The following is a 23,942-nucleotide window of genomic DNA, read 5'->3' on the forward strand; positions in this document are numbered from 1 at the left end:
GCCTGGTGCTCCAGTCTCATTTCTAGGCTTCTCACATCTGAATTCTCAAGCTCTACATCCAATTAAAAACATGTTATACCTTTCACAAAGCTTATGTTTTTCATTTTATTTTAGCCTCTCAAACCCCATGTGAAGTAGAACAGATACTTTACAGAGAAATGACTCACCTACATAACAGACATCAAACACCATCTGGGCACAAAGCATCTAAAGCTAAGAGCCCCCAAGCCTTGTCACTCTGAGGCCTTTATTTCACTTTTTAAAAGAACATCAGGTTCTTCAAATCAGGTACAGTGCCACCAGGAACCATCTTCGTCATTGTGATCAATATAATCATGCTTAATGATAAGGTGTGGGTTGCTAACTTGCACAGCTTCCAGAAGTTTCTGGGCTTCCTCATCAAACGCCTCTTTGCACACCCTGAGAAAACAAGGGAATATCTCTTCTTGTACTCAGTTTTTCCATAGTCCTGTAATTTCTCTGAAGAATTTGTTTTTCAGAGAAAGACTATTGATGTAGAGACAAACATAGGGAATGGGGCAAGGAAAGTGTGAGTGATGTACCAAGGGAACATAGCAGGTGAAGGAAAATGGAATATAGAGCAGAAATAGAAATAGATTAAAATTTAAGAGAATCCTCCAAGAGCCTTTTTCTACTCAAGGAAAACAGTACTTCTAATGAGGACAATAGCTAACATATAACACTGTTAGGTGTTATATGCACAGTTCTAAATACAGATACCATACCTCTGCTTTTCCAAAGGTCGTGGCTATACCACATCACCTTTATGAGAGAGCTACATTAGCACCTGTTTTTGATAACTGAAGGAAGTTCAAAGATTTTTGCTTTGAACACACACACACAGGTAAAAAGCAAAAATAACTTTTGGCATTTGGGCTGCAGCAAGCCATTACAGAGGCAGCAGGAACCCAAGCAGCAAGAGCAGCCCCTCCAAGTCCTCCCTGGGACCTACGTGCACCTCAGCACCAAGCCATCATACCTTTGAACTGTGGCTGTGGGTATCTGTGCTTCATATTAATTTCTTTTGTGCATACGTCCTAAGGTATCAGAAAAGCCTAGAAGAGGTTATTTTTTGGGGTCCAGGAATGCTCAAAAAAATTTCCGTATAAATTAATGGTAACTGCATCTGATTTACACCATTTTGGCTTGTGAAAGGTTTCATAGGAACACTCTACCTTCAGATAGTAGGGAGACACCTCTACTGCCTTACTGACTTGGCTGATCGATCCTCACAATAAACCATGGGTAGATATTATTATTTCACCCATTTTTATAGATAAGGAAACCAAAACACAGATTGGAAACTAGTGTAAGTTCAAGTATCTTTTAAGTTCCAGCTAGATTTCAAACTCAGGTAGTCTGGCTTTAGAGTTCTCAGCTATTACCACTTTGCTACAGTGTGTCTCAAAATTCAATGTCCTATAGGAGAAAAACAAGTAAGGGCCTCAAAAATACATAGGGATCCACGATCAGGTTGATCCTTAGGCCTGCAATAAATAAGTAGCTTCCCCAATCCCTGGTTACAAGAAACTTTTGCCCTGAGAAGCCAGTGAAGACTTACCCTAGAACTCTCAGTTTACATTCAGGAGACCTCAAGACTTCACATAACTTCATCACTCCTTCGTGCCCTAAAGTATTCTGTCTCAGGTTTATTTTTATCAGGTTTTGGTTGCTTCTAAGAACAGAGGAGAGATCCTGACAACACAGGGAGGTCAAACCACAATATTCCAACCTGAAGGGAAGAGAGACTAAAGATAAAATTAATTTTACTCCAGACAGCAAGCACATAAGACGTCTGTGAGCTGGGAGTGTAGGATGACTCCAGAAGCTTAAAAAAGAAAAAAAAAGGGGGGGGGGCACAATTAGGCAAATGATTCAAAGACTGTTAAGTACTTATAATACTCATTATTACTAGATATTTATAGACTGAATATATTCCTTCGTAAATCATAAATTGCAAGTTCATAATTATAGTCCAGGGAATAAATAGGGAAGCACACTAAGAAAAGCTGAAACAGTTGAATCTTTTATCATCATTAAAAATATAGATACACTGGGGCGCCTGAGTGGCTCAGTGGGTTAAGCCTCTGCCTTCCGCCCAGGTCACGATCTCAGGGTCCTGGGATCAAGACCTGATCAGCCTTTCTGCTCAGCGGGGAGCCTGCTTCCCCTTCTCTGTGCCTGCTGCTCTGCCTACTTGTAATCGCTCTCCCTCTGTCAAATAAATAAATAAAATTAAAAAATATATAGGTATATAAGTAGACTTTTGAAATATGATATTGAATATTTCAAAAGCAGGGTATATAATGAGGTCTCTTAGCACCACACCATTTATGCAAATAAAAATGAATACACCAAAAAACATTACATCTTTTGCAAAGATACTCACAATTCTATGGCATATTTCAAACACAGCAGAGCAGCTGCCTATACACGGGAAGGAGACTAGTTTAAAGGAGATAAATGAACCAACTAGCCAACCAGTAGTCATTGGAGGATCCTTGCATAAACCATGAACTGAGGAAGTATGTTAAATTCAAACTTCTATACATGATGATGTCCCTAACCAACTAAATTTAATTTAATTTTCACCTTATGTTTACTGAGCCATTCAACAACTGAGTGCCTATATAGGTGCAGAGTATTAAAAAAAAAAATTAAGTTACTGCCTAGATGGAACTGGCATTAATGTGGTAGAGCAACACTCCCACTATTTATGACACAAGATAAATATCACACAAAATAAACCATAGGGTAAAAAGCACTATGAGACATAAAAGATTTCAAGAATTCATCAGGAAACAATCATTCTAAGTTTGCAGTCACTTATAATGTTCTCAAAATATAGAAAACTAAAACTAACAGAACGACAAACTGAAGGACAACTCTATAGTTATAAAAAATCACTAAAAATATAGATGATTTGAATAACAGAATTAGAAATCTTAATTAACTCATACAATACAGCAACCAACAACTCTTCATATTAACTGCATTATGGTACATGTCTAAAAATGGACTGTATACTGGGTTGTGAAGCAAGTAATAAATTTTAAAGAACTGTAATCATGCACAATATGTTCTTAGACCACAATCCTAGAGATTAAATATAAAAAAATGACAAGAAACCCCTTTTGTGTTTGAAAATTGAGGAATACACTTTAAATTTTTTTTTTTTTTAAAGATTTACTTATTTATTTATTTGTCAGAGAGAGAGAGAGAGGAGAGAGAGAGCACAAGCAGACAGAGTGGCAGGCAGAGGGAGAAGCAGGCTCCCTGCCGAGCAAGGAGCCCAATGTGGGACTCGATCCCAGGCCGCTGGGATCATGACCTGAGCCAAAGGCAGCTGCTTAACCAACTGAGCCACCCAGGCATCCTGAGGAATACACTTTAAAATAACCAATGGATTGAAGAAAAAAAATCATGAGGGAAGTTAAATATTTTAGACTCAAAAATAACAAATGCTACATATAATATCAATTACAGGATGGAGTTAATGCAATGATTTGAAGGAAAAGTCATACCCTTGTGTTGGAAAAGGAGGAAATATTTACGAACTAAGCATCCAGCTCAAGAATTTAAGAACAGTAAAATAGGGATGCTTGGGTGGCTCAGTTGGTGAAGCATCTTTGGCTAGGGTCACAGTCCCGGGGTCCTAAGATCAAGTCCTACACCTGGTTCCATGCTCAGCAGAGAGCCTGCTTCTTCCTCTGCCTGCCATTTCCCCTGCTTGTGCTCTCCAGGGCGCACACGCATGCACGTGCACTCTCTCTGATACATAAGTAAAAAATTTTTTAAAAATGGTAAAATAAACTCAAAAGGAGAAACAGGATAAAATAATTAAGGAAAAAAAATATAGAGAAGATCAATGTTGTATTCTTTGAAAAGTAAAATGAGAAAAAGCTGAAACTGCCAATACCAGGAAAAGAGATATCAGCAGATGTCTAAAGCACTGGAGATGATCAGAAGTTGAGCAGACAATAAAATATCAGACACTTGCCTAGAGATTTAAAAATTTAGCTGAAATGAATAAAATCATAGGAATAATTTTACCAAGAATTACTCAGTAAGAGGAAACTTACATAAATGTGTGATTATTTTAAAAATTGAATCACAAGTCAAATCTCCACACAAAGGAAATTCCAGATCATATAGCTTCACCAGAAATTTCTACAAAGTTCAAGGAAGAAATAATTCTAATCTTACACAAACCCTCCTAGGAAAAAGAAAGAATGATCACTCCCAAACTCATTTTTTGAAAATACTGTAATCTGGACACCAAAATTTGATGGGAACTGCATAAGAAAATTATAACTTAATCTCCATTATAAACAAAGATGTTAAAATAGTCCTCTATCAACAAAATGAAGTACACAAAGTATATGAGATACCATGACCAAGTTGGTTTTGAGCCTCCCCCCCAATCTAATATATCTAATAAAAATCAATGTGATTTACCACAATTGGCACATTTCATAAATCTCAACATGTATTCATAATTTAGAAAGAAAATAAAAAATTCTTAGCAAAGTAAAGATAGGAACCTTCTTAAATTAATAAAAGAGAAGCACTGAAATTTTGCTTTTGACAAATTTTGCTTTTGACACTGAAAATAACACAGGGAAGCCCAGTATCTCCAGACATTCTATCACATGTCTTACAAGATACTAAGGCAGTAAGAAGAAAAAAGGAAAAGAATAGAAAAGGGGAAAAAAAAAACCCAAACCCTGTTATTCTCAAAAGAGAGGACTCTACCTAGAAGATCAACAAATACAAATAAGCAATTATAATCAACTGCAGGATGTGATAAACTACGGGATGTGAAATTAATATACAAAACCCCAACTGTGTTTCTATCTATAAGGAATAAATAAAACAAAAAAATAACAAAAATACCCATTTCTGGGGCACCTGGGTGGCTCAGTGGGTTAAGCATCTGCCTTTGCCTTAGGTCATAATCCCAGGGTTCTGGGATGGAGCCCTTCATAGGGCTCCTTGCTCAGTGGGGAGACTGCTTCTCCCTCTGCCTCTGCCTGCCACTCCTCCTGTTTGTGCTGTCAAATAATTAAATCATTAAAAAAAATGCCCTTTTCCAAATACTATTGCAATATAACAAGTACTTAGAAATAAAGTTAAACAGCAAAATAGAGGGCCACTACAGGAAAAATTACTAAGCTTTATTAATATAGCTAAGTAAACAAGGATCTATCATAATTGATAGGTTCAGTGCAATTCCAATCAAAATGCCACCTTATGTGTAGGCATAATACATACATACATACATACATACATACATGGGGAGGCTCACGTACACGTGTGTGTAACTTGGTAAGCCAATATTTAAAATTTTGTTCGGAAATGTGAAGGGAGAACCCAGCAACAGACCCATGCACCAATGCACCAATTTATAACAAAGGTGGCCCTGCCAAACAGTGAGGAAAGAAAGAGAGTCATTAAATTTTGCCAGAAAAGATGAGTATCCACATAGAAAAAATATTAAACTGGACTGACCTCCAACCATATTTTAAAATCTCAAATGCTTCATAAGTTGCCTTTTACATTTAGAAAATAGAAGAAGGTCTTCTGAATCCTGAATCCAAATTCAGAATTTCCCAGTGTCGGGAAAAATGTCCTGAACAATTACAAAAAAAACTAACAATAAAAGAATAATCTGATGTTAACAATTAAGTTCTTCATTTCCATAAAAGACACCATATAATGTGGAAAGAAAAGCCCAAGTTATTGTCACATATGTAAGTGACAAGGGCTCATAACCAAAATATACTGGAGGGAAAAAAAAAACAACCCTACAAATCAGTAAGGCCAAAAATGGCTCACCAAATGGAAGAATGAACAAAATACGTGGAAAAGGAACTTGACAAAAGAGGAAATACAAATGGCTTTTAAGCATCTGAAAAAGTATCAAACCTCTAACCAGACACATATTGAAACCAAAGATGCTAAAACACATACCTAATTCCCTAAACTTTAAAAATAAAATCAGACAAAATGGCAAGAACAGAGAACAGGAACTATCACACACCATCAGGGGCAGATTAGTACAGTCTTTTTGATAATATCTGATAAATTTAAAGATCTTTTCCCCATTATGTAATAAATCCATCCCTATTTACCCTAGATAAATATATACATATGTGCCTCAGAATTCATTACTGAAATATTCATCAACAGCACTGGTCAAAAAATAAATAAAAACAATACAAAAGTCCACCTATAATAGAATGGTTATTACATAGTTTGTGGTACAGTCATTCACTGGAATACTTTACTGTGATAAAAATGAACTAAGTACAACTACATGAAACAACTGGATGACAAACTCATAACAATGAGCAAAAAAAAAAAAAAAAGTAACACAAAAGAATATAGAGTAGAATTCCCTGTATATAAAATGCAAAACCTGGCAAAATTCAACAATATATTGCTTAGGGCTATATACTCTTGCAGTCACTGTATGGATAAATAAATGATGGCCACAAACATCAGGATAATGTTTACTTCTTGGGGAGGAAGGAAGAAGCAATTTATAAGGGAGGAGTAGGGGAATTTACTTTCCTGGTCAAATTCAGTTTACTGACCTGGGTGAAGTTATGCACATGATTTTTTTTTAAACAGTTTTATTTGCTTGTTTGTATATATTTTATATTTCATAGTGAAAATATTTAAAATATGAACTTAGCAGATCTTTATTTTTTTCTGTGTATAAACATTTTTTAAAGTTTTTATTTAAATTTCAGCTAACATACAGTGTAGTATTTGTTTCAGGTGTAGAATTTAGTGATTCATCACTTGCATTACAACACCTAGTTCTCATCACAAGTGCCTTCCTAATACCCATCACCCATCTAGCCCACCTCCGTCCATCATTCCGTGGTTTGTTCTCTATCATTAAGGGTTGTTTTATATTTGCCTTTTTCTCTCTTTTTTTTAATCTCACAATCCATCAATTGGACTACTAGGTATTTACTTGAAGGACACCAAAATACTGATTCAAAGGGATATATATATGCGCCTCGGTGTTTATGGCAGCATTATCAACAATAGTGAAATTATGGAAAGAGCCCAAGTGTCCATCAACTGAAGAATGGGTAATGAAGATGTGATACACATATATACATAAACACACACACCCCTCCCCCCACAGAATATTATTTAGCCATTTGCAACAATGTGAATGGAGCTAGAGAGCAATATGCTAAGGGAAATAAGTCAGTCAAAGACAGACAAATACCATAAGATTTCACTCATGTGGAATTTAAGAAACAAAACAGATGAACATAGGGCAGATCTTTAGGGGATGACTGGAAAAACCAAGTTATAGGCAATGGGATGGGACACACTGATCTCACGACTGTGGGGAACAGCAGTGACACCAATACCCAGGGAAGGAATATCTCAGAACCTGAAGGTGCAGGGAGTAGGAAGAACAATTAATGACTTCCTTTCCTTCTCTAGACCCAACACTACTGCCTGGCAAAATGATGTGGTCTGCTTAAGTAGCGGCTTCAGCTGGCAACCTGACCCACTGCCAAGTTTGTCCATGTGCTATGAAAATGGAAAATCTCAAGTGGACATGGCAGGTCCTAATTATTCTGCTCTGTCTGATGTCATCAATGGCAGCCCCCAGACCTGGACCCCTATCACAGGGGTACAAACATAATCAGTACAACCTTGTTTCAGTCTGACTGGTACAAATTCATAAGCTTCACCTGATGCCAGTACAGCTCTGAGTTATGCCATGTATGGCTAACAAGGCATCTGTAACTACTTAGTGACACTGCCTACCTACCTGACATAACCAAATCACTGTAATGGTGACCCAAATCAATAGAAGAACAGATTCCACACTGGAGTGAGCTGTGTTTCTTCAGGTTATATGTTTGTTTTATGTCAAGATATGGACCACTAAATTCTCTTTTTTGGGGATGGGACTGGTTTGGGCCAATTTTTTTGCCCCCCCCCCTTATTACAATGATATCAAGATCAGCAGGTCAACCCAAACCCCCTTTTATGAGTTGTAATAGGTAACAAGACCAATTGGTCCTCTCTGGGTCTCTTTCAGTTGGCTGAGTCCAGGATGCTGAGGGTATAGCTGAAATCAACACTGCAATTTGACCTCATCCTATGCTTGGAGTGCTAATGATAGTGGCCCAAATCAAACTGTGTAGGAGACAAATTGATCAGATTTGGCCCCAGCTTCTGTTGGTCAGATTAATGAGAGTGGCCAGTGGAATGGCATATCCATGTGAAAATTAACCAAGACTGTACTGTGCAGAAAAAGGAGAGATGAATATTTCAGGGAGTCTTTTGCAAGATCCTGACAACTCTTCATATGGGTCATTTCTAGAGTGTGTGTGCTGTGAGCAGCGTGGAGGGATGAGGTAATGTCTCCCTCCAGGACAAAGAGCAGGCTTGCTTAGTGCCTGCTATAAAATGATGGGTCTCCCAAGTTCCATGTTTCTCTCCTAGGATGCAACCCACTACCATGTGCAGGTCCAAGTTCCATGTTTCTCTCCTAGGATGCAACCCACTACCATGTGCAAGTGTCTATCCATGCTGTCCACATCCACCCAGTGGGATTTGGGTGACAAAGGAAATGGACGCAGAAACACTAGTGCTTATGCTGCCATGTGAGGAGTAATAAAGTCCTCAGTCTCTGATGGGATTTTGTGTTTCCTGCCAGTATCCAGGAAATATGGATAGGCTAGCTTACTAGGTTTATAAGCAGGATAAAATTAAATTCCAGATCCAGGGGCACCTGGGTGGCTCAGTGTGTTAAAGCCTCTGCTTTCAGCTCAGGTCATGATCCCAGGGCCCTGGGATCGAGCCCTGCATCAGGCTCTCTGCTCAGCAGGGAGCCTGCTTCCTCCTCTTTTTCTGCCTGTCTTTCTGCCTACTTGTGGTCTCTGTCAGTCAAATAAATAAATAAAATCTTAAAAAAAAATAAAAATAAATTCCAGACCCAAAAGTTATAGTATCATCATTGTTGAGATAAAAATATATAAACAGTCATTGGACACATAGGTAAAGTAAAGCAGCATTTTCTTGTAAGAGTCAGGGAGACATAGAATATTTGGGTTTCCCACATATGGAGCAAAATTCTTGACCCAGAGATCAATAAATCACAATATTTAAGTAAAAATGTACTAGACAATATCCATTCAAGATTTAAAAAACATCTAAACAATATATGATTAAACATAAAAAGTACTCAAAACATAGGATAAGGTTTTATTAGACCACAGGCTCCTTAAGAGCATAAATAGTGGGGTGTCTATGTGACTCAGTTAAGTATCGAACTCTTGATTTCAGCTCAGGTCATGATCTTAGGGTTGTGAGCTCAAGCCCTGTGTTAGGCTCAATGCATGGAGTCTGCTTGGGATTCTCCTCCACTTCTCCCTCTCACTCACATCTGCCCCTCTCCTGCCCATGCTTTCCCTCTAAGATAAATAAAATCTTAAAAACCAAACAAACAAACAAAAACCCCAGCAAAGATAGCATTTCTCCAGATTAAAAACAATGAGCAAAATCTTTTTTTTTTTTTTTTTTTTTTTTGAGAAAGCGTGCACGTGCAAGAGATCTAGCACAAGCTGGGGTGGGAGATGAGGGCGAGGGAGGGGAAGAGGGAGAGATAGAGAGAATCTTAAGCAGACTCACACATAAACCCTGAGTGGAGCCTTATGTGGGCTTGGTCTCAAGACCCTGAGATCATGACCTGAGCCGAAATGAAGAGTCAGGCTGTTAAGCAACTGAGCTACCCAGGTACACCCAAATCTCCACTTTAATTAGAAAAATTCAAAGAGAAATGGAATATCTGAAGGATGATAGAACATGGAAGACCTTAAAGCAGGTACCATTTACTTAATATATACTAATACATACTCTGTCCAGGGCACTAAGGAGGACACAGTGAATTGTGAAATATGGCTTCAATACTAACAGCACATAATACACAGTGATCCACATATTTGAAATTCAGATTCTCATTTCTGAGAGTAACTTACCTTCTATCCCATCTCTCATCCTTTCTCATGTACTAAATTTCTTCTAGCCATGCTAGCCACCAAATAGGTATCATTTTCCTAATGGAAAACTGAACTCACCCAAGCCTCTCAATATTGCAGTTTGGATGTCTCAAAGCCTCAGACAGAACTTTTACTCCATCATCCTGCAGGTCATTGTGTCCAAGGTCCAGGCTCCGCAGGCGTGTGTTGTTCAGAATAGCAGAAGCCAGATCCAGACAACACGTACTAGTAAGAACACAGCCCAACAATCTGCAAGAAATACAAAAGAGGTGAGACTGTCAGTTGTGAAGCTTAATTAAATTATTCCTAGGAGAGAAGCTGAGGTATCTAAGCCTTTTTCCTGACCCTTTTCTCCCCACAATCCAGGACACACAGAGGAATGTCTAACATTACCAGCAGAAACACATGGGATTTCTTAATGAGCTGAAAACAAAACAGTGGGTAAAGCTGCTTTCTCCCACAAATAAGTTATTACCCACCAAGTTTCCAAATCAAGGGTATAAACACTTTTTTCTGTCAAAACAAACAAAATAGAAGTTTACCCAAGGAACCCATAGATCTCTGTGGTTTCAGTTTCTAATATATTTTTGAAATAAAAATACTTTCCAAGAATCTATCTTAAAGTGCTGTTTTCCAAGAAGCAGCAGACTACAAAAAAAGAAGATATTTCTTTCAACCCTCTGTAGGGCATTCAAGAGCATGCATAATCTGCCCTCAAGTGTTCACTTTCCATATTTCATCCCCACCCTACTCATCAAGCATACCCATCTATTTTTTTTTTTTCTTCCAAATCTGCCACATCTATCTTCAGGTCCCTGCTCTCTTCCTACCTTCTGCCAAGGGTATCTGCATACCACAAAATCCTCTTCATCTTTCAAGGCTAAGGTAACTCAGTAGCCTCTGTCCCACTCCTTGCTCCTTGAGACTTTTGTCTCATAATAATACGTGGAATATGTTGTAACTGGCTTTGTCTTTATTTCCTTGCCATCAGCATTTTATGAGTTACTGGAGGGCAAGTGCATCACCTTAGTAATAACTTTTAATGCCCTCAGAATTAGCTTATATTTGTTGGAAATTTTAGTTGAGTGAATTGGCATGGTCTGCATAGAGGCTATGAAGGTAGCTAAGAGAGCACGAATTTGTCTATGTGCTTACAATGTTAAAGAGAGAAAGTAGACTACGCAAACATCTTGTGTGTATAGGTCACTTAGAAATGGTGGCTAAAATAAAGGATTGGATTTAACAATAATTTCCATGAAGTAAAATTTTGTCTTCCAATTGAATAATCATCAAGGAAGCTTCAGAGAATCACATTGTGTATGTTTTCCTAAAGAAAGTAAAGGTACTTACTGGACCCAAGAGTTCAATCACCTTTGTTTACCAATGTAACAATCAACTATTAAACTCTTGTGGAAATTTGGTTACCCTGAGTCTAGTCTAGTCAAACGATCTAGAGTTTATAGTTGTAAAAAAACAATGCTGGACGTTAAACCCTTAATAACTCACCCAGGTGACTAGTCCTATGGGAGGCCCTGGTGGGAAAGTGAGCTGAGGTCACTAAGTGACACCTCTATGTTGCTTCACTCTAGCCACAATATTTACAAAATGAAATATTAAATACTAAATATAGTGCATCCATTATTCAATAAGATATTGAATGTATATAGGATATATTCAATATCCAGTAAGATAATGTTTATAGCAGCAATGGCCACAGTCGCCAAACTGTGGAAAGAACCAAGATGCCCTTCAACGGATGAATGGATAAGGAAGATGTGGTCCATATACACTATGGAGTATTATGCCTCCATCAGAAAGGACGAATACCCAACTTTTGTAGCAACATGGACAGGACTGGAAGAGATTATGCTGAGTGAAATAAGTCAAACAGAGAGAGTCAAGTATCATATGGTTTCACTTATTTGTGGAGCATAACAAATAATATAGAGGACAAGGGGAGATGGAGAGGAGAAGGGAGTTGAGGGAAATTGGAAGGGGAGGTGAACCATGAGAGACTACAGACTCTGAAAAACAACCTGAGGGTTTTGAAGGGGCGGGGGGTGGGAAGTTGGGGGAACCAGGTGGTGGGTATTAGGGAAGGCACAGATTGCATGGAGCACTGGGTGTGGAGAAAAAACAATGAATACTGTTTTTTCTAATAAATTAGAAAAAAAAAGAGAAGTAATAGTAGGAACTAAAAAAAAAAATACTGAACTGATAGCATTTGAATGTGTATAATCCAATTTTATACTTTGAGGTTCTTTTGTGTTAATAACTGAGACAGAATTGATCTTTTCTACATTGAAACCATTACATATGATTTTTTAAATTTTAGCATGAACATTTTTGTGTGCTATTGAGCAATAAAATATATATCCTATTAATTTAAAAAAAGATAACAGCATATAAATATTTGAATGTTTCTGAAATACTATCCTATGAAAAGGAAACCTCTAAGTCCTATCTATACAGTAATAACAATTACATATACACATACCACACATGTAAATACCCACCCCCAGAATAAGAGAACATAGTAATAAAAACAGTTGCTTAATGAGTGGCTTGTTGAACCTTTTTAGAAATTCCCTTCCTAGTGGGTGCCTGGGTGGCTCAGTCCATTAAGCATCTGACTCTTGATTTTACCATCTCAGGGTCCTGAGATCAAGCCCCATGTATGGCTCTGCGTGTGGCGTGGAGTCTGCTTGAGATTCTTTACCTCTGCCTCTGCCCCAGCCTCCCCACTCATGCATGCATACTCTTTCCAAAAATAAAAAAAAATTCCCTTCCTGTTTTTTTAAAAGTTGACCTAGTTATAAACCTGAAAGAAAAACTAGTAGGGCACAGTTTCTGCCTCATGGATGTAAGGCAGAGGACACATAGTAGACTCACTGGGGTACAATCAAAAGAATATATAAAATGGCTGTTCAGTCTGTTGTCTCTGGTCCTCCTTCCCTGAGGGAGGTTGAATTACTGTATTAACTGCTTAAGAAAAATCTGATGAACATACTTTCCCAGCTTGTCTCAAGCAGGGTGAGAGAGAAGGAATCAGCTGTTTATTCTTTTCTCTGACACACACTCAGCTCATCCCTTCTTTCCTCATCTCCCCTACCCTCACAGTAGTCACAGCACCCAAAGAAAGGTCACAAAAGACCTACTCCAGCTCCTGAAGGTGACAGCTTGGATGCCGAAAAGCATCACACAGAAGCTTTACTCCATCATCCTGTAGCCAGTTTGACCCCAGATCCAGGTGTGTCAGGCTCCTGTTGCACAGGAGAGCGGATGAGAGATGTTCACCGCTAAGTGAAGAGAAGTGGCAACGCCTCAGCCTGTAGGAAGGACAGTGTGAGTGAAGATGGAATCACTGCTATTGCCCAGAGGTTCTTATCTTTGAGAAGATTTCATGCTCTGGTCCCTTATATCTATTCGCCAACACTCATCTTATCAAATACCCTCCGCCCTTGTTTTTCAGAATGTTTCTTATTATAAATGAAATGTTAGCCTCTTTACACTGGGCACAAATACAGTGCCCAATTGCAGAAGTAGCTACATGGAGCAGAAGAGCAGGCATATGGAACAGAATGGGAGTAATAACAGAAAAGTATTTTTGTACATAGTAAAAGTGGCATTTCCAATCAGTAGGGAAAAGATCTATTATACCATAAATAATTTGGGAAGGCAGACCTGACATATGGGGGAAATACGTTTAAGCCTTATAACAAATTAGGAATAATTTAACATTTCAAAAATTAAACCATAAAGTGTGTGACAGTTTTTTTTTTAAAGGATATTTCCAATTATGACAAAACTGAGAAGTCATGAGGAGGATTTTGACTTCACAAAAATTTTAAACCTCTATATTCTAAAAATAACCATAAGAAAGTTAGGAATTCAGTAACATGCTAGGTAAATTATTTGCAACATATAAAAAATAATGGCTATAAGGTCTATGTGCTTATTAATAACCATATTATATAACATACATAACAGAAAACATCTAGAGGAAAATTAAATCCATGAAGAGATAATTCCTAGAATACTAAAGGCCAAAAACATCTGAAAAGATGCTCAACATCAAATTATTTTTAGTTATCTTCAATTATCTAAATAATATTGATAAGGGGCTCCTGGGTGGCTCAGTCAATTAAGTGTCTGGCATCCACTCAGATAATGGCCCTGGGGTCATCCCCACATCGGGCTCCTTGCTCAGCAGAGAGTCTGCTTCTCCTCCCTCCACCTGCCGCTTCCCCTGGCTTGTGCACTCTTTCTAAGAAATAGAATCTTTAAAAAAATAATATTGGTAAAAAAAAAAAATTAGATACCCAGTGAAGATCTTAAAATGTAGGCCTCTAGACTGCCGAGGAAATATGAATAATCTGGAGAAAATTTAACCGTATCTAACAAAATAAGAATTTTGGCTCATCAGTTCCTTATCTAAAATTGTCTAAGAGCCATGAAGAAAATAATCATACTGTGATCCAGTCATACCATGGGATGCTGCATTTCTCTTTAATGTTGTTCATATACATATGTATATACCTCTGTTCTAAGCCCAGAATATGGAGCTGGACAGGCAGACTTTAGTCCTTCTTGTGAGCATTAGGCAAGCTACATAATCTTTCTAAGCCTCCTATTTCTTCCTGTCCAGTAAGGCACTTAGAACTCAGGTGGCCAATTTGACACCATCAGGTATTTTTGTACAGATTAAACCAATTTAGCACAGGGCCCAGCACAGAGTAAGGACAGAATGAATGGCAGTTATTAACACCATCATCCTTGTCATCTTATCATTACAGATAACAGACGGGAAAAAGCAAGGGACAGAATATGTTCATAACATTCTCCCTTTTAAAATATATTTCAGCTTTTTTCTCCTTTTTGCTACCATCCTGGTGTGTGGTTGACTGTTCCTCGCCATGTCTTCTCACAAGACTTTCAGAATCAAGCGATTCCTGGCCAAGAAACAAAAGCAGAATCGTCCCATTCCCCAGTGGATTCAGATGAAAACTGGTAATAACATCAGGTACAACTCCAAGAGGCGTCACTGGAGAAGAACCAAGCTGGGTCTGTAAGGCATCACACTTCATGAGATGGCACACATATTGAAGCTGCATGAAGCTCACATGTCCCTTCCCCCCGCCCTCCTCCATGTTCCTATCCTATCACTCTGTTAACGTCCCTCCTACCTGGCCAATAGACATGTTTTATCAGGGAAATGATTGTTCTCTGTTACTATGCCTTTACCTCACTAAATTGGTTCAGTAATAAATGTGAGACCTTTCAGTTGAACTGCTGTTGTGTTCTCATTTGTGAAGTACTGAATTCCTCCTCTGTCAGATCTCATATAGCACTGTCCAATAGAATTTTCTGGAGTGATAGAAATGTCCCGTGACAACCAAATGGCTAGGGGGCACCTGCATGGCTCAGTCAGTGAAGTGTCTGCCTTCCACTTAGGGCATGATATTGGGGTCCTGGGATTGGAGCTCTGCATCAGGCTTCCCGCTCAGTGGGGAGTCTGTCCCTTGCCCTCTGCCCCTCCCCCGCTCGTGCCTTATAATAAATATAATCTTTTAAAAAAATAAAATATATTTCAAAATGTAATATACATGGAAGGATGAACACTAGTAGACTCTTACACAAGGCTCTGGAGATTGCACCTTGGGTTTTTCAAAGCATCACTCACAAATTTTATTCCATCATCTCCCAAGATGTCCGCCAAGCACAAATGTGTCAACCTTTTGTTGTTGATGACAGCCAAAGAAAGATCCTCACAACCAGCTACTGTGAGGCCACAGCTTTCTAGGCTGAAGGAGAAACACAGGAAGGGAGCAGTCAAATCACAAAGTTCTTGTTTCTCCTCTCCTTTGCAGGGACACTAGCTGGTACTTACATCACCTACACCTCTACCATAGAATCAAAATGCCACTGCAGCTATGTACAGAGAAGACAAGGAGGAAAACAGTAAAAATAAGCAGTCATGAAGAAAAGCAGCATTTAAAAGCCAAACAGAAGAGGAAGCAAAGACAGCCTTCATGTAGAGTTCATCCAGGCTTGACACATGAGCCAAGCAGTGTCAAGGCCCATGCAGTTTGCCCTTTCAGCTCTTCACTAAGCCACACCAGGACTGCACAAAGGACCCCAGGAAAACAAATCAGCAAAACTCACGACAGTCTCTCTAGGTGACACTTGGGATGTCCTAAGGCCTCGCACAACAGCTTGATCCCATCATCCAATAGGTGATTGGTCGACAAATTCAGAAATCTTAGGCTCTGGCTTCTGAGGAGAGCCTTAGAGATATTTAGACAGCAAACTGTAGTTAGGTCGCAGGATTCCAAACTGGAAAACAGCGCAGAAGAGCAGAGGACCCTCCTCAGAGAAGAGCTATAATCACCACTCACCAGCCAGAGGGTGTTGTCTCCCAGGCTTTGTGACCCATTCTGAAGACCAGCTTCCCTCCATGGAGTGAGTTCTTTAACTAGGACATGGCTCTGATGGAGAATCAGGAAGGGGAGGGGTAGGAGGCTTGTCTCTTCTATCCCCACCTCCCCTGTTCCTTATGAAAATATGTATTTATTATTTGAGAGCGAGCAAAAGCATGCATATGGGGGAGGGAAAAGAGAAAAATCCTTAAGACCCCCTGCTGAAGGGCTTGATCCCACCACCCTGAGATCATGACCTGAATAGTCGAATCAACAGTCGAATACTTAACTGACCAAGCCACCCAGGTGCCCCCCCTAAAAAATATTTTTAAATGATAATTTTTTTAAACTAGGAAAATCAATAGTCAAATACTTAACTGACCAAGCCACCCAGGTGCCCCCCCTAAAAAATATTTTTAAATGATAATCTTTTTTTTTTTTTAATTTTTTATTTATTTTCAGCGTAACAGTATTCATTGTTTTTTCACCACACCCAGTGCTCCATGCAATCTGTGCCCTCCCTAATACCCACCACCTGGTTCCCCCACCCTCCCACCCCGCCCCTTCAAAACCCTCAGGTTGTTTTTCAGAGTCCATAGTCTCTCATGGTTCACCTCCCCTTCCAATTTCCCTCAACTCCCTTCTCCTCTCCATCTACCCTTGTCCTCTATATTATTTGTTATGCTCCACCAATAAGTGAAACCATATGATACTTGACTTTCTCTGTTTGACTTATTTCACTCAGCATAATCTCTTCCAGTCCTGTCCATGTTGCTACAAAAGTTGGGTATTCGTCCTTTCTGATGGAGGCATAATACTCCATAGTGTATATGGACCACATCTTCCTTATCCATTCATCCGTTGAAGGGCATCTTGGTTCTTTCCACAGTTTGGCGACCGTGGCCATTGCTGCTATAAACATTGGGGTACAGATGGCCCTTCTTTTCACTACATCTGTATCTTTGGGGTAAATACCCAGCAGTGCAATTGCAGGGTCATAGGGAAGATCTATTTTTAATTTCCTGAGGAATCTCCACACTGTTCTCCAAAGTGGCTGCACCAGTTTGCATTCCCACCAACAGTGTAAGAGGGTTCCCCTTTCTCCACATCCTCTCCAACACACGTTGTTTCCTGTCTTGCTAATTTTGGCCATTCTAACTGGTGTAAGGTGGTATCTCAATGTGGTTTTGATTTGAATCTCCCTGATGGCTAGTGATGATGAACATTTTTTCATGTGTCTGGTAGCCATTTGTATGTCTTCCTTGGAGAAGTGTCTGTTCATATCTTCTGCCCATTTTTTTAGTATGATTAATGATAATCTTTTTTTAAACTAGGAGACATTTCCTCCAACTACATACAACATGGAAGGTGGACGGAAGGGCATTGTGTCCTACCACTTCTCAAACAAATGGGCAGAAGTCAGGAGCACAAGCTCTGATACCCACAGTTAACAGCCCACTTATTCATGGGAGTCAGTTCATGTTTTATGAGGAACCCAGTCCTTGAGAGTAAAAACAAGAAGTGAATCAGAAATAATACAGTTTCAAAAATAAAGTAGGGAGGGGCGCCTAGGTGGTTCAGTTGTTAAGCATCTGTGTTCAGCTCAGGTCATGATACCGGCGTCCTGGGATCCAGCCGGCATCCCACTCCCTGCTTAGCAGGAAGCCTGCTTCTCCCTCTCCTGCTGTGTCCCACTCTGTCAAATAAATAAATAAATACAACCTTTAAAAAAAAAATAAAGTAGGGGAGCAGAAGAAGAAAGGAAGAAGTGCATGTAGAGCCCACACTTTTTAGAGACTCCTATATTTAGAGACCACTTGTCCTGGGAGAAGGCAGGGCCTGATACCAGCACTTAGTAAGAGAAGGCAGGGGGCAGCAGGTTCCAGGAACTTGGGAGTTGCTCTAGTTACTTCTTTGAATCAAGCACTTATCAACTCAGTCCCTCAGGAATTGGTTCTCTTCATCAAAATAAGGGTGTACGTAGGTAGGAAAGAGAAGCTCCCTCCTCAGTCCCGAATTAGACCTCAGTGGATGACTTAGGATACAGCCTAAGGCTGAAAACCCCAACTTGCCCTGAAAAAGTGTTATGGACTGAACTGTGTTTCCCACAATTCATGTTGAAGCCTGAACTCCCAATGTGACTGTATTTGGAGACAAGGCCTTTAAGGAGATAATTAAGGTTAAACGAGGTCATAAGTGGGGACTCCTGATTCAACAGGACTGGTGTCCTTATAAGAGAGGCACCAGGGGCGCCTGGGTGGCTCAGTGGGTTAAAGCCTCTGCCTTTGGCTTGGGTCATGGTCCCAGGGTCCTGGGATCGAGCCCCGCATCGGGCTCTCTGCTTGGCAGGGAGCCTGCTTCCTCCTCTCTCTGCCTGTCTCTCTGCCTATTTGTGATCTCTGTCTGTCAAATAAATAAATAAAATCTTAAAAAAAAAAAAAAAAGAGGCACCAGGAATGGGCACACACACAAAAAAGGCACGTGAAGACACTGTGAGAAAGGGGCTATCTACAAGCCTAAGAGAGAAGTCTCACCAGAAATGCATCCTGCCTGCACCCTGATCTTCAACTTCCAGGCTCCAAACTGAGAAATAAATTTCTGTTTAAGCCACCCAGTCGGTGGTATTTGGTTGTAGCAGGCCCAATAGAGTGATAAAAAGGGGCAGGGGGAGGGCAGGGGAAACACCTGGGTGGCTCAGTTGGTTAAGTGCATGCCTTTGTCTTGGATCATGATCCTGGGGTCCTGGGATCCCATGGGGCTTCCTGCTTCACAGGGAGCCTGCTTCTGCCTCTGCCTCTGCCTCCCTCTCTGTCTCGCATGAATTAAAAAAAAAAAAAAAGTTAGACTGAGTCTGCTTATCACTGCCCCTACCCTTTACCATTAGTCCATTCTTTCCTGAAAGCATTCAAAGATACAATGAATATACATATGGCTGCACTTAAATGTGAAAATTTTTAAATCCTTATAAATTCTAGGTTTTTTAAATTTAGGAAATGGAGAGAGGGAACTGTACAATGGGGGAGGGGGGGAGTCTTCAGTAGGGGCATGGGACCAGTTAAAAGTCCAATCAGGAGGAAATCACCCTGAATCTACTGATTTCTGCTATTCCATATTGTGAAAATAAATTGAAGCTGGCCTGATGAACAGCAAATCAGGGCCATAAGAGTCTATTTGGATGGATAAAAGTCTCAATTACAACAAAAATAACTCAAGACTTACCTCAGATTCTGTAGTTTACACTCTGGGTGTTTCAAGGCTTCGCATAACGACTTTACTCCATTGTCCCCTATATCACTCCCTTTCAGGTCAAGATGCATCAGATTCTGGTTGTCAGTCAAAGAATTAGCAATATCCTGACAACCACCAGGGAAAGAAAGAAATCTCAACCTTCAGAGGAAAAATATGCAGGAGGAATTACAAAATTATCTCTGTCCTGTTTACAGCATTCCCTTGATCTTCAAATCCAACTCTTTGATATCTAAATAGTCCTGTCATTTCTTATCTTACTTGGAGTTTCTCTTATTTCACGGTTGGTTATAAGTCAGTTTCAGGAGGTTGCTTAGTAAAACAGCTGGGTTACAACTTAGATGTCCATTACATCCTGACAACTGATACTCTCAACTTATTTTGACCTTGGAGAAAAAGAAGGTAGTAACATCAGGAAAAGCAGAAGGGGAGTTTCTGAACTCAATTCCGATAGAACTATTGGAATAATGGGGGATGTTCCAAATATTTCAATTACAGCATTAGTTCACAATATCTATTTATTTTAAAGATCTTATATATTTATCGGACAGACAGAGATCACAAGTAGGCAGAGAAGCAGGCAGAGAGAGAGGAGGAAGCTGGCTCCCTGCTGAGCAGAGAGCCCAATGCGGGGCTCGATTCCAGGACCCTGAGACCATGACCTGAGCCAAAGGCAGAGGCTTTAACCCACTGAGCCACCCAGGCGCCCCAGTGCACAATATTTAATCCTTTAAATAACCCAAGGTGAGTTCATAGTTAATATCAAGTGTTTGATGTGCATCATTAGCAAAACATATTACTGCAAAATATGCTGTCATCTCATGGACTCTGTTAGATGTACAGAGATAGCCCAAAGCTAAATTAAATATGCCCATTTTTCTTCCTAGTTATCTGCTACTCAGGCACTGTTAGCTATATCTGATTCTTCTTTAAGTGCCTCTGCTAGCCCCCAATGCCCAACATGTTCACACTGCTAACTGTTCAAAACATCCATTTGTAATATCACCTCTCCTCCCTTTTGCCCACCACCTACCCCTCACCCTCACCCTCCTTCCGGCCAGGCATAAGAAAACAAAACTTTCACCTATTTACAGCACTAGCCATCATCATCTGATAAAAATGCCTAATGTACTTACTAAATGCAAACTGAAAATGCAATTTCATGTGTTAAGGAAAAGGGACTTGAGAAAGGAAGGCCACTCTATAGTGGGAAAGACTAAGCCGCCTTCGTGGTGTCCTCCCCCATGGAGCCCTCACATTCTAGAAGAGGAATCCATTTATCCCAAAAGAAGGCAATAGCTCTTGTTAGGGGTTTAGATTGGTGACATTCATGGAAAGGGAAATGTAGGGGAGATGTCTGGGGGCAAAGGAAGAGGATTTCCTGGAACCCCTTAATCAGGACTTCTGCACAGTCACCTACCACATCTACGTGCAAAACCAGGCCAAATCTGATTACTTGGAACCTAAGGACAATCTCACTAAAAACATGGGGGTTCCAAGGAAAATACTTAGGGGGAAGCCTGCCCCCCCAAAGGAGAACATCAATCTCCAGTGCTAATCATTTGTTCAGCACTCGGTACATATTCCTGAGCACTGATTACGCACTTGTTACAAGCACTAATGGACGGCCACTGAGTACAGGAGTAAGTAGGATCAGTTCCAGCTCCCAATACAGTCAGTGGACAAGGGGAAAGATGTGTAAACCAGCCCATGTAAATAAGTGATAGGGTCTGTAGAATCAAATTAAGACGTAATAAAGACTGAAATAGCAAATGTTGGCAAGGATGAGGAGCAGCAGGGACTTTCCTATACTGCTGGTAAACCTGAAAAATAGTACAACCACTCTCAAGAGCTAGTTGGCAATTTCCCAACAAGTTAACACCCATCTGTGAACTAGCAATTCCATTCCAAAATATTAGCCCAAGAGATGAAAACTTGTGTCACACAGAAAAAAATGTGTCCGAAGATAGTCCTAGCAGCCTTATTCATAATGGCCCCAAACTGGAAATGGCCCAGAGGTCTATTCAAAAGAGAATGCAGGAGTCGGTCTATCATACAATGGTGTGCGTATCAATAATGAACTACTGAAACATGCAACTACCTACATGGGTAAATTTTTTTAAGTATCATGTTGAGCAAAAGAATACTGACACAACAAGTACATACTGACCATATGAAACAATCTCAATCATTTACAGGAACAGAACAAGCTAACCTATAGCGATAAAAGGTTAGAAAGGGGTTGCTCCTGAGACTGGATAGGGTAAGAAAACTGAACAGAAGTGTGTAGAAGGAGGGGCACCTGGGTGGCTCAGTGGGTTAAAGCCACTGCCTTCGGCTCAGGTCATGATCCTAGCGTCCTGGGATCGAGCCCCGCATCGGGCTCTCTGCTCAACAGGGAGCCTGCTTCCTCCCTTCTCTCTCTGCCTGCCTCTCTGCCTACTTGTGATCTGTCTGTCAAATAAATAAATTTTAAAAAAAATATTAAAAAAAAAAAGTGTGTAGAAGGAAACTTCAGAGGTGATGTGTTTTCTATCTTATTTTGAATACTGGTCACTAGGTGTACACAATCATCAAAACAAACAAAAACAAAACAAAGCAAAAAAAAAAAGACACATCTGTGTATTTTATTAAAAGTAAATAAACTACTCAATAGAAAAATAAAACAGTATGCTCCAGAACTCACCTTTGAAATTGCTGTTGAACTGCCTAGAATGCCTTATCTCTTTGTTGTTCTTCATCTAGGAAATTCCTTATCAAGCCTCAAAACCCACATGTCAACAGCTGCTACATTCCATGCAATCTTTCCCAGAAGAAGTTAGTTATACCCCCCCACATCCTCAGAGGTTTCCACTGTGGTGTTCTTAGAGTATTTTACACAGTGGATTTTAAGTATTTATCACTGGATCTATCTAATAAGTAGCAGCAGGAGGTAGGACAAAGAAAGAAGTTGAAATAACTCCACAAAGTGTTCTCATGCTGAACTTACAATAGTTTTTGTAGTTTACAGTTTGGGTGCCTCAGTTCTTGATAAAAAGTCTTCATGGCTAATTCACCGACGTTGCTATGACACAGTTCCAGTTCTCTCAAGTGCTCATTTGTACGAAGCACAGAGCAGAGATCTTGCCAGCAATGAGTAATGTGACCACCATCCCTTTGCCTAAACAATCAAGAAAAAAAAAAAAACAAGACAGGTGTAGCTCTTTCAGCCCATGCAAATCTCAGAAGATGGTATCAGGTGGAAGTAAGCTATTCTGGAAATGGCGAGTGCATCACTGCCGGCCTGGCATGGGCACAGTCCCCCCAACAGTCTTCCTCTTGGCACTCCAGGAGGCTTTGCTTGCTCAAAAACTCCTTCACCCCTTCAACACATGAAGTTACACTAGAGAGACTTTGTTTTGGAGGATGAGACTTAGGAAGGACGACAGAGGTCTTCAAATATCCAAAAAGTCAGTATCAAGAAGAAAAATAATCTAAGACCACAAAGAGTAAGTATATGAGTAGTGGGTAGAGATCCAGGCACAGGGGTGGAGGTTAAGAACCACAGGTTACGAGATGCAGTTCTCCAGTGTACTAGACACCTGACTTTAGGTAAGTCACATCAGTGCTATGAACTTTGAGCTTTCTTCATCTGTGAAATGGGAATTCCATCTTCTTTCATGGGATTGTGAGGATCTAATAGTCAAGTTAAGTGCACACACAAAAGCACTCTATAGATTTGTAAGTATTAGGCATACTTTCAATAAGCTCGTTATAAACAAAGGTTAATAAGGAACAAAATAGGATAGCCTTATAAGTGTAAGCCCTGGAACAAAACAGTCCTGAGCCCCAACTCTGCCATTCGCTAACATCGGTGATTCTGGCAGTGCTACTAACTTATGTGTGTCTCCACTACTGCTCCTTGAACAATGAAGATAAGGGTATCTATTTCTTAGGATTACTGTGAAAATTCAGTAGGCCATTCTATAGAAAATGCCTGGCAAATGTTTTCCACTATTAAATGCTTACAACTGATAGCTGCCCTTATTCATATTAAAATATATAAAAATCTAGCATGTTGCTTTACACAAACAGCTGCTGTAGGAGAGGGAAGTATCTTTTTCCTTGTGCCCTCCTAGCTTCTAGAGGGGCCCTGTAAATTGGATTGACAAACGACAGGTTAATAAGAGACCAGCATCCCAGTTACATTAGCATGTGCATTGTGGATACA

At 39.9% G+C, this 23,942-nt stretch overlaps 2 protein-coding genes across 2 annotated transcripts in view; one reads left to right on the forward strand and one right to left on the reverse strand.

The window, feature by feature from the left end:
• Positions 1-284: 284 nt before the first annotated feature.
• Positions 285-23,942, reverse strand: part of NLRP14 (NLR family pyrin domain containing 14) — a gene marked incomplete at both ends in the record, with an annotated part of 32,188 nt that continues 8,530 nt past the window's right edge. Inside the window, 8 exon segments of the mRNA XM_080816300.1 lie at positions 285-420; positions 1,583-1,753; positions 10,146-10,316; positions 13,226-13,396; positions 15,704-15,871; positions 16,233-16,403; positions 19,706-19,873; positions 22,722-22,892. Of these exon segments, the coding sequence (XP_080672426.1) occupies positions 285-420; positions 1,583-1,753; positions 10,146-10,316; positions 13,226-13,396; positions 15,704-15,871; positions 16,233-16,403; positions 19,706-19,873; positions 22,722-22,892 (1,327 nt within the window).
• On the forward strand, positions 14,971-15,139 carry LOC308351687 (large ribosomal subunit protein eL39-like; the record flags this gene model as incomplete). The annotated part of the gene is made up of 1 exon (XM_080817563.1): positions 14,971-15,139. Exon 1 carries the CDS (start codon positions 14,984-14,986, stop codon positions 15,137-15,139), a length of 156 nt encoding a protein of 51 aa, XP_080673689.1. The 5' UTR covers positions 14,971-14,983.

The sequence above is a fragment of the Martes martes genome (genome assembly GCF_963455335.1).
Source record: "Martes martes genome assembly, chromosome: 10".
NCBI classification, from domain to species: domain Eukaryota; kingdom Metazoa; phylum Chordata; class Mammalia; order Carnivora; family Mustelidae; genus Martes; species Martes martes.